We start from the raw sequence: 16,190 nt of genomic DNA, 5'->3' as shown, positions 1-16,190 counted from the left end.
AAAGAGCCTCCCCCCCCCCCCCACCCCGCAAGGACCCTTGGTCAGCACAGTGGAACTTGCAGAGGTACAAGAGTGGGGGTGGGGGTGAATGGGGCCTCTTCTGCACTATTACTCGATTTACTGGTTTCGCAGCCAGCTTAGCCCCAGCTGAGACCTCTCTGGCTCAGAGTCTGGCAGCACCATGCTTCTCCATCCAGATCCCCTCCCTGCTGTAACTTACTCATAGCCCTGGATCCTGCTTCATCAGTTCTTGGCAGTACTTTGAGGCCTTGTATCTTGGGAACAAACCCAGCGGGGTACTAAAGAGGAGGAGCCTGGGGCAACTGGCAGCATCAGGGAGAAGCCCGTGTGGTCCCAGGCAAGGGCGCCTGGCAATCTCCAGGATGGGCCAGAGGTCGTGGCTTCCTGGGCTCGCATCCACTAGCACAGGAAGCCAGCCAGCCAGGAGGCTGAGTCACACGACGGGTAGAAGGTGGGCTCCATTCTGCCTTTAGATGGATGAGCGCATCCCCAGTCCCCATGCCATGCTCCTCCCTTGGCCACAGAAGCTGGGCCTTTCAGGGCCTGAGGACTCCATGGCTCCATTTTGCCTTTTTTTTTTTTTTTTTTTCTTACAGAATCAGAATGTCAGGCATCAAAGGTCTGCAAGGGGTGGTAAGGAAGACGGTGAACGATGAATTGCAAGCCAATATCTGGGACCCACAGCACATGGACAAAATTGTCCCATCACTGCTTTTCAATCTGCAGCATGTGGAAGAGGCCGAGAGGTAAGCAGGCAAGGCTGGAGCTTGGGCAGCAGACCGGCTGCCTTTGCCATCCGCTGGGGACCCACACGGCTTGGGCTGCTTGGTAAAGCCTAACTAAAAGGCCAGGGATCGTGGTTTTTGTGGCTTGTTCTGCAATAAGCCCAAGGCCGGCTCCCTAGGAGCCTTGGGTCTGGCCTTCTGCCAGCTTGCTGTACCCCCTAGGTCTGTGTCCATCCGGAGGGGAAGACAGTAACTGTGCTGGGCTCCCCGAGCGTAAGTGTGTGCTGGTAAGAACACACAGAACCAAGAATCAGATTATCTCTGTCTCCCCGAAAGCAGCAGGCCAAGTCAACTGGCTCCAGTTACTGAGGACTTTGCCTTCCTCCCTCCCTTCCTAATGGTATTTCAGCCCCTGAAAACCTGCTTGACCAGCCAGCAGCCACTGGACACAAGTTGCAGGTCCTGCGTTTTAATCTGGGGGCCCTCAGACGGGGGATCCAGTCTGTCCCTGCGCCTCGCTCTCCCCGACTGTGAAGCGGGACGCAGGGAAAGGCTGGTGCCGCTGTGCACCTGTGCCCCGCGCTGTCCCGCTGTCGGCGCAGAGCGAGGTCCTCCCGCACTCGACTCGGTGCAGCCTCTGCGGCTGGGGACGGGCGGGGGGAGTAAGTAAGTGCCCCCTGGTGGCCCTTCGAGGAACTGCGCCTCACCGACCAGCTCCGCCCGTGGTCTCCGCGCTCCCGGAGACCTTGAGGCTCCTTCCTCGGTCCAGATCCGGCCCAGCCCCTGACACTTAGGTACCACTGAGTCACACCTGGGCCAACCTCCATGCCTTTCTTTCTTTCTTTTTTCCCTCCTTCTTTTTCCTCTTCCTCCTCTCTCCCACTTACTTATGCCTTCTCTTACTCCGCCTCCCTCTCTTCACACCCCATCTTTTTCTTTCCTGAGCTCCGGGGCATGGAGACACTCTTGGTGCGAGCCTCACCAGGCCCACTATGTGCAGGCTATCTGCCCTTCCCGTGGGGGCACATGTCCTCAAGGCTTTCCAGAAAGAGAACTGGATCCCTTCTCCCGTGATCTTCCTCTACCCTGGGCTTCTTTACCCTGTTTCATCTCCACCAGCCAAGATATCTCCTACATTATCTCGTGCAGCCCACGGAAAATTCCTGCCTGTCTTAGTGCCACCGCTGGCAAGGATGCAGCGTAGAAATGCAGGCTGCACGAAGCCTGCCTCCGGCTTTGCTGGCTGCCCCTTACCCCCACACGCTGCTTGTTTCTATAGCCGCTCACCCTCGCCCCTCCAAGCACCAGAGAAGGAGAAAGAGAACCCAGCAGAGCTGGCCGAGAGGTGCCTTCGGGAACTGCTGGGCCGGGCTGCCTTTGGCAACATCAAGAATGCCATCAAGCCTGTTCTCATGTGAGTGCCCCCTGCCCCTGGCCGTCAGAGAACTATCTCAGGTGCTGGCATCCTGCTGGCTGACTTGGGGAGAGGGGAAGGAGGTGTCCGGCAGTGGTGCTGTGCCCAGATGGTCCTCTGTGCCTGTGTTCCCTGCACCGTGACAGCAGAAGCTACCCCACAGTGGCCTAGGTCAGTGTTGGGGAGAGGTGCTGGTTAGGAGGCCCCCCGGAACAGAAGGACAGTGCCCAGCTTCACTCCTGAGTCCACAGCTGTGGGACTCTAGTCCTTGTCTTTTCTCCAGCTCCTGCGCCGGGACGGCCCCGGGGTCCCTCATCCCCTTCCCTCAGGGCTACCTATAACCTTCGCTACCTGGGAGCCAAACCAGGGGCTGGGTCTCTCAGGAGGTCCCTCTCCCTCAAGCTTGCCTGTCCTCCCTCAGTCACTTTGCCTTTCACAGCCATCCCCCCATATTTTCTGCCTCACAGCCACCTGGATAACCATTCTCTTTGGGAACCCAAGGTGTTCGCCATCCGTTGCTTTAAAATCATCATGTACTCAATTCAGGTATGGTGGATCCCTCGGTCCAGCTTTCACCCCTGGCCCAGGGCATCTCGGGGTGGCGGGGGTGGCGGGGGGGGGGCAGGACAATGTGCTAAAGGAGAAAGCAGGGTTGCTCTGTGACCTCTTCCAAGCCCCTACGTGTCGAGACATGCCGCTTCATTGATCTAGTTGTGAGGAAGGGCGGGTTTCAGTTTTATTTCTGATCCAGCACAGATCAATACTTTATAAAATACAATTAAGAAGAATTCTTAGGGCATCTGGGTGGCTCAGCCGGTTGAGCATCTGTCTTTGGCTCGGGTTATGATCTCAGGGTCCTGGGATCAAGTTCCACATCATGCTCTCTGCTTGGTGGGGAGCCTGCTTCTCCCTCCCTCTCTTCCCCTCTGAGCTCTCTCCTCACTCTCTCAAATAAATTTTTTAAAAAGTAAAGAATTTGGGGATCTCTGGATGGCTCAGCGGTTTAGTGCCTGCCTTTGGCCCAGGGCGTGGTCCTGGAGTCTCAGAATTGAGTCCCACATCAGGCTCCCTGCATGGAGCCTGCTTCTCTCTCTGCCTATGTCTCTGCCTCTCTCTCTCTCTCTCTGTGTCTCATGAATAAATACATAAAATCTTTTAAAAAATAAAATCTTTTAAAAAAATCTTAAAGAATTCTTAGAAAAAGTAAATGAAAACTCATGCAAAATACAAGCCCACAGACCATACCGGGCTTCATCATCAGCATCATCACATTGCTTACTAGTGCTTACCTTCAATTTCTGTACTATCCCAGTGTAATTCGGCTACACTTTGTGCAGCACTGGACTAACCCTGTAGCCTGTGGGGCCCTTATCAGTATGACCTGGGACCTGGGAACAATGAAAAGAAAGACAGTATTTTAAACTAGTTTTTGACTCCCTCGAAGTGGAAGGGCCCAGGACAACTCTGGAAATAGAGGTCGTCACTGGGATGGGGCTCTGCTCCTGTTGGACCAAGGTGGGGGGACACTAAGGAGATGGAATCTGGGTATGTAGGCACCACCTCCCGCGCCCACTGGCCTCAGGACCTCACTCTTGTCCACGCCAGCCTTTGGGTCCCAGTCCAGGGCTGCCCTGGCGCAGAGGCCATGTGGGGGTTGCTGTTTGGGGCCAGCACGTCTTCCTCCCCCCAGCCGCAGCACTCCCACCTGGTTATCCAGCAGCTCCTGAGCCACCTGGATGCCAACAGCCGCAGCGCGGCCACGGTGCGGGCGGGCATCGTGGAGGTCCTGTCGGAAGCTGCCGTCATCGCCGCCACCGGCTCCGTCGGTAAGGGGGCGCTGAGTGACAGCGTGGAGGCCGGGAAGCCTCCCAAAACAAAGCACTGCCCTTAGGGGGAAGCTGCCTCCGCCTTCCAGAAAAGGGCAAGGGAGCGCAGGGAGGTGTCAGAGACGGTTTTCCTCGGAAGAAGTCAACCAGGGCAGGTGTGGGGCAGAGGAAGCCTCTGGCTGGAATGCAAGACAGGGGAGAAGGGGGGGGCGGGGGGGGAGGTGCCAGCCCTGGATTTCGGGTCTTCCCTTCACTCCACACACCCCCCGACCCCGGCTGCGCCCAGGGCCCACTGTGCTGGAGATGTTCAACACTCTGCTGAGGCAGCTGCGGCTCAGCATCGACTACGCCCTGACCGGGAGCTACGACGTGGCTATGAGCCTGGGCACCAAGATCATCAAGGAGCACGAAGAGCGCATGTTCCAGGAGGCGGTCATCAAGACCATAGGTGGGACCGGGGGGCGGGGCCTAGAGGCGGGCGGGGCCCTGGGTGGGCGGGGCCGGGGCAGCCTCCACCCCCACCGGGACCACGACGCCCCGGCGCTCTAGGAAGGTCGTCCGCTCAAACTGTGTTCCTCGCGGACGTGGGAGAAGATGGAATCAGTCACCGGCGCCCACAGCTCTCGGACTGGCCTGAGCCGGGCCTGAGGGAGAGCACAGGACGGGGTCCGCGGGTTGCTCGGGCTGGCCTCCCAGTCACAGGCTGAGAGCGGCGAGCTCTGCCTGCACCCAAGCCCCGGGTCAGGCGTGTCTGATGCTTCCACCCTAGAGCGACTGGAGGGGAGGAGCGAGGAGGAGAAGCAGGGGAGGGAGGACCGGGAGAAGGCCGTGGACGCGCTCCTGGCTGCGGACCGGCGGGACCGGGCCTCCACCCCTCCAGCGTGCAGGGCTCCTCACTTCAGAGCCTCCCTGCTTAGCACCGCGGGCGCTCCCCTCTCCTTCCCGGAGACACTCGCCACAGCCTGCGGAATGACCGGGGAGGGAGCCGGAGCCCGGGAGTCCCCTGGCGTCGTCTAGGTTTCTCCCTCTGCGTCTTAATTGTCTCCCTAGAGACGCAGCCGGCACTCTGGGCAGCGGTTTGCTCAGGTGAAGGGTGGAGGGCAGACCCCGGCAGCTGGCAGCCTCACCTGGGCCCCATCCCTTTCCCGCAGGCTCCTTTGCCAGCACGTTGCCTACTTATCAGCGCTCCGAGGTGATCCTTTTCATCATGAGCAAGGTCCCCCTGCCTTCCCTGCACCATCCCATGGAGACAGGGAAAACAGGGTAAGGCTACCAGCCTTGCTCCCCTTTCCCCTCTCTCGGCCGACATTCCACCCCAGCTTCCCTTCCTGTGTTTTCTCGCTGACTCCTTTCTCCATTTTAACTTTCCTGGTCCTGCCCCCACTTCTCTTCTTCTACTCTCAAATCCCTCAGCAGGCTTTAGTGGGGCCCTTGGGTCCCACAACAATTCCTCAAGCTCCCCTACCAATAGCTACCTCCTACTTTTGAGGCAAGCCAATAATTCTCTGGTCTGCTTCCTGGCCCTGGAAGTCAACTGGAGTCCTGGGTAACAAGCCTCATGGAGAATCTAATCACAAGGGGCCCTGGGCAGGGAAGCATGGGATCTCTGCCCACATCACCATCCTAGTATTTGTGTCTCTGGTCTACAGAGAGAACAGGAACCGGCTGACCCAGATTATGCTGCTGAAATCCCTCCTTCAGGTGAGCCTCTCCTGTCCCCATTCCTGCTCTGCCTCTATGGGAGGCAGCTCCTCCAAGGGACCAAGAGAAGGCTACCATATACAGTGGTTCAGGTTGCACACGGCACAAATATGCCCGGCCTAAAGGGTGAATGAATAGGGGGGTTGAAATCCAACCTGCCTTACACTCTAGCAGTCTGGGTATCCACAGAGCTGGGTCACCCAGAGCAGGCTGGATACTGTTCCTAATGTTCGCAAAGTTTCCTGATAGCCTTGTCAAACATCATCTCTGAATTGGGATGGCATCTTTAGTTCCTGCCTTTTTTCCCCTTTCAAGTACCTCCCCAGGTCCCTTCCACCTGTTGCTCCTCCGCACTTGTTCCCACCTCTGTCCCCTGGCCACTAGCTCTGCCTTCATCAGGGTTTTACATTCCTCTTCTTTACATCATTGCAGCCATCACTGGAGTCCAGATTCATTATCCTCCAATCCAATGCCATCTCCATGATCAACTTGTTAAAATAGTGTAGCTTCCCTAGAGATTTGGAGCTATCAGTCCCAGTGGGGTCCTGGAATCTGTGTATAACAGCCCCTCCCCTACTATTCTTACACACGGCCCCACCTAAGCTCTGGACATCTCACAACTAGATTCTTCTCATGGTTGTCCTTATTTCCATCTGCCCTCACCAGTCACACATACAATCACAAGAAGAATTTTCTAGAAATGCTCCTTTTCAAATAGTAGGTGGCAGTGTACAATTGATGTGCCTTCAGATTTCACACTTCTCAGACTAACGGTGGGAAATCCCCAGTCCCCTTCCCCTCCCCAACTCCCCGTCTCATCCCATAGCCCCAGTCTCTGTTCAGTCACACTGAAACACACACCCCACTCACTCCCATTCACACCTTGTCACCTTGTCACTCCCATACATTCCCTGTCCCGAGTCCACACCGTTCATGTCATTGTGTTTTTATAAAGGCTTTTTATGCGGGCACTGCCCACATCTGGTGACCTCCTTGGTCTGTGTACTCCTGCCATTTCTGCTGAGCTTACTCTCATTACTCTCACTGCATTCAGCTCCTTATCAAGGTGACAGTTTGGGGTACACTCATATCCTTCAGCTGATGTTCACCAATGATGCCACCAGGCTTTGCTAGATCCCCTGGGGCCTACTGAATCATCAAAGGCATTGTTTTGCAATATGAACTTAACAGGAAATATGTTTTGCTGCTTGTGAATGCTTTGACAACATCATATATGATGTGTCTACTGATGCCCGCTGGCTTTAACCAGAAGACCCCCAGTAAGGCTACGTAGAAGAGATGTAACAAAATGGTTGTTTTATGTGTGTGGGTTCTGGTTCTTCAGCCCAACTCTATGCTCTTCCACCATCTCTCCATGTCGTTGTGACTGTCCACGCTCTTAATACAGTATTGTGTTTGTGGTAAGCATTCACTGGCTGCGCTTAGATGGCTGGAACATTAGGTTCAGAGGCTCCTTGGCTCCTGCTCCCCTCTAGCGCTTACCCCTTGCTTGCTTTTAACAACCTAAGACCTGTCTAGGTGGTTGTTGGCATGTTCAAAAAAGTTGCATTAGGCATCCAGGGCCTAGGGTGGAGGACAGAGGACCTGGGTTGGGAGATGTTGAGAGAGATTGGGTGCATGAGAGCCTCCCTACACCAGGAGGGCCAGCATTCCTAAGCATGGCCATTCTGGGTTCCCTTGCAGGTATCCACAGGTTTCCAGTGCAACAACATGATGTCAGCACTGCCCAGCAACTTCCTTGACCGCCTTCTCTCCACCGCCCTCATGGAGGATGCAGAGATCCGCCTCTTTGTTCTAGAGATTCTCATCAGTTTCATCGATCGTCATGGCAACCGCCACAAGTTCTCAACCATCAGGTGAACTTGGGGTCTCCCCTCCAGTTGGTATGTGATGCGGGAGAAGACTCCCGATAGGCCTCACACCCAGGTGAGAGAACAGTTCCCTTATTTGGTGGGAACCAGCAGGAGCTGATCCCGGACATTGACCCTGGGGTCCCATGAGGGAAGGAGAGATGGAGGGGCACCTTTCCCAGGGAGCCTGGGGATGGATTGGACATGGGGGAGACCAAGAGCAGATCCTAAATGGAGTTAGCGGGTGGGGAGGAAGGAAGGGGATGCAGGTTTATCCGTAAAGACTGGGGGAGGAGGGAAGGGAGGAAGAGAATACTCTGGATCAGGATTTAAGAAAAAGCAACAAGAACTGGGCAGGAGAGAGGATGAGAACTTGAGGAAAGTGGAGATTGGTCTAAGAACCAGAGCACAGTGTGGCTGTGACTCAACTAACAATGTCAAGATGAAACCCAGTGACACCACATGAGCTCTGACTGGCCTCGCACAGGGCTAAGGCAGCCCCTCGTGTCCCCTCTCAGTACCCTCAGTGACATCTCGGTCCTGAAGCTGAAAGTGGACAAGTGCTCCCGACAGGATACCGTCTTCATGAAGAAGGTTAGCAAGTGTGACCTCAAGCCCCAGTGAAGCCCAGGTGGGCCAGGCTCTGTGGACCCCCACCTCCCAGACCCCTAAGTCAGTGCTGACCACTGCCGCCAGGCCTGCTCTCTCGCTCGCTCTTTGAGCATGCTTAGTCGGGAAGACCAGTTGACCCATGGGCGGGGCGGGGTGGGGGGCAGCAAACCCCAGCAAACCCCCAGCAAAATGCTCTCATCAGCATTGAGCTGGCCAATGAGGAGGTGGTGGGTCAAGCCCAACACAGAGGCCAGAGTTGGGAGCACCTGCTGGTGAGCCTAGCCAGAGCTGAGCTGCAGGCTGTGTTCTCCGAAACACAGCTGAGTTTAGGCAGCAGCTTCTGATGCTGGTTTCACTACATTCACCCTTCCCTAAATGTGTCCTGCACCTTTGCTTCCACTGGGGTCTGCTTTAAAAGCATCCTCTCCCTGGGGTGCCTGGCTGGCTCAGTCAAAAAGCATAAGACTCTGGATCTCAGGGTCATAAGTTTGAGCTCCACATTGGGTGTAAGCATTACTTAAATAAATAAAACTTAAGAGAGAGAGAGAAGGCATCCTCTCCCTGAAGGTGGAGGTGGGGTACACACAGCTGTTGTGCCACCTGCAGATTGGTCTTCCTCTCTTTCTCATTGCCCTTCCTGCCTCCACCCCCACCCCACTGCGAACTTGCCCCCCCTTCCCCCAAACCCAGCATTCCCAGCAGCTCTACAGACACATCTACTTGAGCTGTAAGGAGGAGACGAACATACAGAAGCACTACGAGGCGCTCTACGGCTTGCTGGCTCTCATCAGCATTGAGCTGGCCAATGAGGAGGTGGTGGTAGACCTCATCCGCCTGGTGTTGGCTGTTCAGGTGGGACCTGGGTGGGCATCTCATAGGGTTGAGATTGGGGCAGGGGACCACCAAGTTGTGGCTGCTCAACAACTAACTGTCTCAGAGCCCAGAAATATTGCACCCATGCTTGCCCATTCCTCCAGAGACCACAAGCCATGGTTCTGTTTGGGGAACCACCCAAGAATGCTTGATTCATGGCTTTAGCCCATCCCTCCAGCTAAAGGAGACCCAAGGAACAGGGTCTTTCAAAAACACCCTTTAGTCCCTAGTATTTTGAGTCTCACAAGGTCTGAATGAGACTCCAAGGAATACCAGGAGGTTGCTCATAAACCCCGAGTGATCCCAAAACAAACTTTTCTAAAGATCGTCTGGTTCCCAAGGTTGGCTGTGTTTTAGAATTACTCTAAGCATTATGAAAAATATATATTCCCAGTTCTCTCCCCACATCTGGAGATCTGGAGATTCAACAAGCCTCTCTCATGACTCTTAGCCAGTGCTTCACTAGATAAGGCTTCAGACTTCCAGAGTCTTTCTGGGTGGAAGTGTACTCTCAAAGATGCTGAGAATTGGGGTGGGTCCTTCAGACCTGAAAAGACCGGGGTGTCCAGGATCCTGAAGCTAGGTGGCATCATATCCTACCTAGGAGCAGGAATGGCAACCCTGGGAATTCAGTGGTAGAGAATCTTAGGCCACCAGTGTTAAATCCTGCAAGGCCAACCCAGCTGCTATGGCTGTCTTCACTCTAGAATTTGAGATTCCTCTGTGTCCCAATCCCTAGTAACTATTGCTACTCTTTCAACTTAACATATGGACCCAGTTTAGCAAACCAGTCCAGTCCCCCCAAGAATCATTCAAGGTCTATATTCAAGGACACAGCATCCTAGAGGTAGGATTAACGATGAGGGTTTGGACAGTCAAGGTCACCAAAGCTGGCACTGCAAAGTAGAGAATAGGTCATCACCCCTCTACTCAAGTATTTATGAGCTCCCAGCTCATGGACTGTTCTAAGGATGATTCACTTCTGCTTTACTGAGGATGACTTCTGTCTCCTGGGAAGTTATGGGACAAATGCTGAAAAAGGCTTAGTCTAGAGAGATGGGCCCTCTCTACAGAAGGTTGGAAGAGGTTGGGTGGAGAGTGGGGCACCAGTATCATTTGTCAATCAGAAAACTCCAGGCCCCTCTGTGTCACCACAGGACGTGGCCCAGGTCAATGAAGAGAACCTGCCTGTGTACAACCGCTGTGCCCTCTACGCACTGGGCGCAGCCTACCTGAACCTCATCAGCCAGCTCACAACAGTACCTGCCTTCTGCCAGCACATCCATGAGGTTGGTGTTCTTGTGACCCTGAGAGCTCAGGAGGCCCTTGGCTTTCAGTTTCCCCAGAACGACTTTTCCTTAATTACCTAAGCCCCTGTGCTTAGTCTAGGCATTGAGGAAGGGTTGGTGGAATGACTAGGGACAGTGAGAAGTTACTAGAGGCAGCCTTTCCTCCTGTATGACAGGACATAGCATGATGGGGAGCGCCACAGGCAGGAACCAGTACCCCTTCCTCACCTGCTACCTGCCCGCCTCTACTTCCTGCTGCTCTGTGCCACCCCCACTCCCAGAAACCCAGCCACTCATGCCTCTCATGTCATCTGGGACTAACTCTAGTTTTTTTTTAAAGGTTTTTATTATGAAAGTTTTCAAATATCACCAAAGCAGTGAGTAGAACAGTGAACATCCATATAGCTATCGTGCAGATGAAATAGGAAGGTTTTCCCCTTTTTTCTTTAACTCGTTTTCTCTTTTTTAAAATTTTTAATTTAATTTAATTTTTTATATTTTATATTTTTGTAATTTAAATTCAACTTGCCAACATACAGTATAACACCCAGTGCTCATCCCATCATGTGCCCTCCTTAATGCCCATCACCCAGTTACCCCATCCCCCCACCACCTCCCCTTCCACAATCCTTTGTTTCCTAAGGCAGGAGTCTCTCATGATTTGTCTTCCTCTCTAATTTTTCTCCACTTAGTTTCCCCTCCTTCCCTTGGCCCCTTTTACTGTTTCTTCTTTTTCTTATTTTAAAGCAAATCTCAGCTCTCATGTTGTTTTACCCTACCTGTATCAGCATTGTGTGTAAAAATATGGACACCTTCCTACATAATCACTGTGCTATTAACATACCTAATTAAGTTGCCAATAATGCCTTGGTATTATCTAGTACCCAGTCTATAATCAAATGTTCTCAGTTGTCCCCAAAAGACATGTTTTAAAATGTTTTAAAACATTCCAAAGTTGGGATGCCTGGGTGGCTTAGCAGTTTAGCACTGCCTTTGGCCCAAGGTGTGATCCTGGAGACCCAGGATCGAGTCCCATGTCAGGCTCCCTGCATGGAACCTGCTTCTCCCTCTGCCTGTGTCTCTGCCTCTCTCTGTATGTCTCTCATGAATAAATAAATAAAATCTTAAATAAATAAATAAATAAATAAATAAATAAATAAATAAATAAACAAACAAACAAACATTCCAAAGTATTTATAGGTGGAATGATATAATGTCTAGGATTAACTTTAAAATATTCATGCAAAATGAAAGAAAATAACCCTTGGGTCTCAGCTGGTTTGGGGGTACTGGGGGGCATGGGAGAGGGTGCTGTGTCACTGTGCCCCGCCAGCATGGGCCTGTAAGGGGACATAGGAAAGGCAATGCCCAGACAGCCTCTTCATTAAAATAGCAGCAGCTTGGCCTACTCACCTCCTGCACATACTTGCCTGCCAAGTATCCTCCCACTTCTTACTGTCTTAATAACTTTCACTTTTCCTGTCAAAAATTTGCAAAGGTTTCCACGTGTGACTGCTCATCAGGATGTTTCCGCAATGCACCAGGGTTTGGGGAACCATGTGACCTGTGCTCCCTTTTTCATGTTTGTGCAGAAAACAGGAATAGGGCATAGGAACAAGAAACTGCTGTCTCCTGGGGGCTGAGTCCCCTGCATTTGGAGGACACTTAATGCATACCTGTCATTGGGGATAGCCTGAGCAGTCTGCCTGGGCTTCTTGGGGTACTCTACGGGTCACTGTTGATTGGAGTTTCTGCCTTAGCAGCCCAGCTGTAGGGTGCCGTGCCAAGGCATTTGTGGGAGGAAGGAACTGCTCAGAGGGGAGGGAGTGCCATCATTTGCCTATTTGGAGCTCCTCCTTCCTGTCAAACCCGGCTCTCTCTCCGTATGTGGTTCCTCCTGACTCCAGGTGATAGAGACCAGGAAGAAGGAGGCTCCATACATGCTCCCTGAGGATGTCTTTGTGGAGAGGCCCAGGTAAGGAGCACACCTGTGACATGGTCAAAGGCACCCAAGGCAGCGGAGTGAGAAGGTGGGCAGTCCGAAGCCAGGGGCAGAGTCCTTTATGAGCACCAGGGTCAAAAGTGGACCCTACCCTGTGGCCCAGAAATCCTAGGTCAAGTGGGACTTCGTCATGGGGCCATCATCCACGCCTTGAGCCATATCAGTGTGTTGTGCGATAATGTGACATAACCTCTGGGAGCCTTGGCCAAGCCCATTGGATGTGCATCTTGGAGGAGCCATTCCTGTGAGACACTAGACCCATCCCAGTGGCATCCTCAGACTGCAGTCCGTGGGCCAGCATCTAGTCAGCCTCAGAGAAACTCAAGAAAAATACTGTGAAAAAGCAAAATGTCCAACAATAGGGGATAGCTTTGTAAACTATGGCCTTTCCACCACAGTGGTTTGGAAGAAGAGTTCATGTGAAACATGCACTGTGTAATCTGTAGATAAAAAGGATCACAGAACAGATGAATTCAGGGGTGGGGCGATGTGTGCGTGTGTGCAGAAGCGTACATGACCGAAGGAACTCATGCAGAATGTAGAGATGTTGACTCTGGAAAGTGGGACTTTTGCATGATGCATGTTCCTTTTATAATCAAGTCACTAGGAAATCACTCTGGTTGCCTCTTTCCTTCTTTGTCCTGCAGGTTGTCCCAAAATCTTGATGGGGTAGTGATTGAGTTCCTCTTCCGCCAGAGCAAGATCAGTGAAGTCCTGGGGGGCAGCGGCTACAATTCAGACAGGCTCTGCTTGCCCTACATCCCTCAGCTGACAGGTAGGTGCTCCATGCAAGCACATCCAAGCCTGCCCCCTGGCTCTTCCTCACAGGACAGCACCTGGGTGTGAGGGACACGGGTGCCCTTCGCTCGGCTCCCCCGGCACCTTGCATGTCACACAGAAGCTGAAAAATGTAGTGGAAGTGAGAGCCTTCTGATTCCCCCACCTTTTCTCCCCAGGGCAGGATCCTTGGGAGAAAGTGGCCCATGAGCCAGGCAGGAGCAGCCCCACAGAGCCCTAAAGAGCACACATGAACTGTGCGAGTTCTCTGCTGTTTATTTCCAGAAAATTCTTAGACAAGTCTCCTGGCATCTCTGAGTTTCAGTTTCCTTGACTACAAAATAGGGCTTAATGACACCTGCTTTAGAGGGCTGGTGGGAGATGCACACAGAATAATAAAGGCAAAGGCACTTTTAGTAACTGCTCCACAAGTGACAGCTAGCTACTTGTGCAAGTTGAGATGTCACAAGCAGCACCTTTGTGTTCCTCGATGGTTTCAAAATCTTAGCCATAAACAGCAAAATCACCACCCTAAGGTGGGCAGAGGAGGCCAGCAGCCTTCAAAAAACCTGCCATAGCCTCAGTGTGTCCTGAGCTCTCCGGGGGCTGTGGGCTTGGCAAAGGCAGGGGGATTGGGAGACAGTATGAAGGGTGTGATCCTGGCTCTCTCTGAACAGTGGAGACTCTAGCTTCTGGGCTTCTCTTCCCCAGATGAAGATCGCTTATCCAAGAGGAAAAGCATTGGAGAAACCATTTCCCTGCAGGTGGAGGTGGAATCTAGGAACAGCCCCGAGAAGGAGGAAGTGAGTGTCCTATTGTTTAAATGCTATCCTGCATCCCCAGGGAAGGAACCTGCTCCTGCCTCCTCTGCAGTCAGACACTCCATGCTCCAGGCTCCCTTAACTACATAACACATTTAAAGTTGCATGGAAAGCAAAGTTCTCAAATATCCCATTTTCTTACTGTCTCTAATCACATATATCATAGATATCTCCATCTGGAAAAAATATATGTGCTACACACACACACACACACACATACACACACACACACACTCACTCCCATGACAGTGTCATACAGATCACACGGATCGCGTGCTAGTGGTCATTTCCCATTCCCAACAGAGGCAGATGCGCTCCATGTAGGAAATTGGAAGACTTAATGGGGGAAATGAGGGCAAGAATAGCTTTCACAGTGCTTCTAACACGTAGATCAATAGAAGTGCTTTTTTATAGACAAAGTTGCAGCTTAAAGATCTCTCTTTCATCTTCTCTTGGGGGCCGTGAATACCTAATTTCTGCTCAAATTAACTGGTGATATCTCCCCTGCCATTACTTCTTCTGCCTCAGAAAATAAAGCAGATGAGCCCATGAGTAAGAGAGAAGAAGGAATCACAGTGGAAAGACCCATCTTTCCTCCTACAAGTGAAAAAGAAATAAGGGGAGGGGCAGAGAGGGAAAGAAAGGGGTCGAGAGGGAGAGAAGGGGGTCGTGAGGGAGGTGAAGCCATAAGATGCAGCATACTTGTGTTTAATGGTGTCTCCCACCATTAACGGAATTGACGGACACATGAGAGAGCTTCGGCGGGAAGTGAGGAGGATGCCCATGGCAGGGAAGGGGGAACTGGGTCAGTTTCTGCTCATTGGTGCTGGGGTAGCCATGGGGGACAGCTTCATCCCTAAGCCCTTCCCCAGATGCCCTGGAGCAAGGGCAAGTCTTTGGGGTCCAGACTGAGCCTCCCTCCAACTGTGCCCACTTTCCACTTTCCCAAGTCTTCTCTCACTGGGACACTTGTCTGGAACCTTCCCATGGAAAGAAGGAAGCTCTGAGTCAGGCTAACTGGAAGAGTAGAATGAGGTTGAACCATGTGCCCTCCAAGGCCTTCCAGCTCTGCAGGACAGGGGACCTCACATGTGTCAGGACTGCAGTGTGAGTAGGCTGGTCCCCCCCACCATAGTTGTGATTCTCCCTGCTCAGGAGTTAAGACCCTCAGGAATGATGAGTAAAGTGAAGCAGAAGGAGAAGGAGAAATGCTTGCCCATGTACAGGGTCTACTACTCTCTAGTGTCCCCTGGGTCACCAGAATGGGTTCCTTTCCCTCCTGGAGGGTCCACCTAACTCAGGGGGAGCCTGGTAGCCAAAGCAAGGGGTGTGGGGGCCTCTACCCTGTGCCCTTCAGCCACGCTGCACTTCTTTCCACTCTCAGCCCACCATGCCCTATCAGAATCCCACGCTGGCCCCCTATAGCCTTAAATGCCAAGTTCAAAGCAGTTCATCAATAAATACTGATTTGATCAAACCCCCAACCAGTGCCTGGCATCCAGAGCCATTTATAGTCTGGGCTGGTGTGACTGGTTCATGTTCTTTTCCTCCCCCCTCTGGCAGGTAGCCTGTGTGCCACTGTGGCTGGTCTGCTCAGTCTCCCCATGAGGTCTCGGCCAGGTCTTTGCTAGTAATCCCATATGTAAGTCCCTCCCTCTGCACCTTTGTGCCCATGAACCATCTACTCTTCCAAGCTCAGCTTGTGTCCCATTTCCTCCATAAGCCCCTGTCTACCTGCCCTTGACCAGTGATCTTCTTTGTCCCTGCGATCTTCCCTGGCACCTCCCACACGGGTCAGTGCTGAGCGGCTACATGGATGGACGTGCGGAGGATGGATTCAGAGTGGCTGATAGCTCAGCACAGCTCCCTCTGGCCTGTAATTCCCATGCTGACAGACTGTGCCATTTCTACTCAGTGACCAGCCACGAGTCCCGCACATACTCAGTGCTTACTTCATATTTCTTAAACGATTGTATCCCATACCTACATCTCTGGCCTTTCCTACTCTAGTAGGAACTACTCTAGTTCTAGCAAACTAGCCTTTGCTGAATGCCAAACAAATCACAAAAGTACAGCTTAGTGAATTTTCACAAAAGGAATGTATATGTGCAATCATGCCCAGATCAGGAAATAGAACATTGTCATTGCCCAAGAGGACCCTCTTCCCAAAGCCTGACTTATGTCACTTTTTGCACTTTCTATCAGTGACATCATTCTCTCCTGTGTCTGATTCTTTCACTTAATATTACATTTGAATG

The 16,190-nt window shown here is 52.5% G+C and overlaps 1 protein-coding gene and 1 long non-coding RNA gene across 6 annotated transcripts in view; one reads left to right on the top strand and one right to left on the bottom strand.

The window, feature by feature from the left end:
- Positions 1-4,998, bottom strand: part of LOC140601630 (uncharacterized) — a 10,674-nt gene extending 5,676 nt beyond the window's left edge. Inside the window, exons 1-3 of one of the 3 annotated variants that reach the window (XR_012004626.1) lie at positions 3,866-4,996; positions 3,450-3,548; positions 585-2,867 (exon numbers count right to left, since the gene is read on the bottom strand). This is a non-coding gene — a long non-coding RNA (uncharacterized lncRNA). Of the gene's footprint in view, positions 1-584; positions 2,868-3,449; positions 3,549-3,865 lie in introns of those variants that run through there. The other 2 variants (XR_012004628.1, XR_012004627.1) reach the window with 2 other exon arrangements.
- The window catches only part of EFR3B (EFR3 homolog B), a 94,023-nt gene that overhangs the window by 68,346 nt on the left and 9,487 nt on the right, over positions 1-16,190 (top strand). Inside the window, exons 6-19 of one of the 3 annotated variants that reach the window (XM_072770841.1) lie at positions 618-767; positions 2,026-2,160; positions 2,628-2,706; positions 3,881-3,986; positions 4,273-4,434; positions 5,138-5,249; positions 5,636-5,687; positions 7,392-7,564; positions 8,077-8,152; positions 8,861-9,022; positions 10,201-10,332; positions 12,240-12,307; positions 12,982-13,109; positions 13,823-13,914. In XM_072770841.1, coding sequence (XP_072626942.1) covers positions 618-767; positions 2,026-2,160; positions 2,628-2,706; positions 3,881-3,986; positions 4,273-4,434; positions 5,138-5,249; positions 5,636-5,687; positions 7,392-7,564; positions 8,077-8,152; positions 8,861-9,022; positions 10,201-10,332; positions 12,240-12,307; positions 12,982-13,109; positions 13,823-13,914 — 1,627 coding nt within the window. Of the gene's footprint in view, positions 1-617; positions 768-2,025; positions 2,161-2,627; positions 2,707-3,850; positions 3,987-4,272; positions 4,435-5,137; positions 5,250-5,635; positions 5,688-7,391; positions 7,565-8,076; positions 8,153-8,860; positions 9,023-10,200; positions 10,333-12,239; positions 12,308-12,981; positions 13,110-13,822; positions 13,915-16,190 lie in introns of all 3 variants that reach the window. The other 2 variants (XM_072770840.1, XM_072770839.1) reach the window with 2 other exon arrangements.

The sequence above is a fragment of the Canis lupus genome, chromosome 12, assembly GCF_048164855.1.
Source record: "Canis lupus baileyi chromosome 12, mCanLup2.hap1, whole genome shotgun sequence".
NCBI classification, from domain to species: domain Eukaryota; kingdom Metazoa; phylum Chordata; class Mammalia; order Carnivora; family Canidae; genus Canis; species Canis lupus.
The sequence above is the reverse complement of the archived record's forward strand: the minus strand, read 5'-3'. Positions and strand labels throughout refer to the sequence as shown.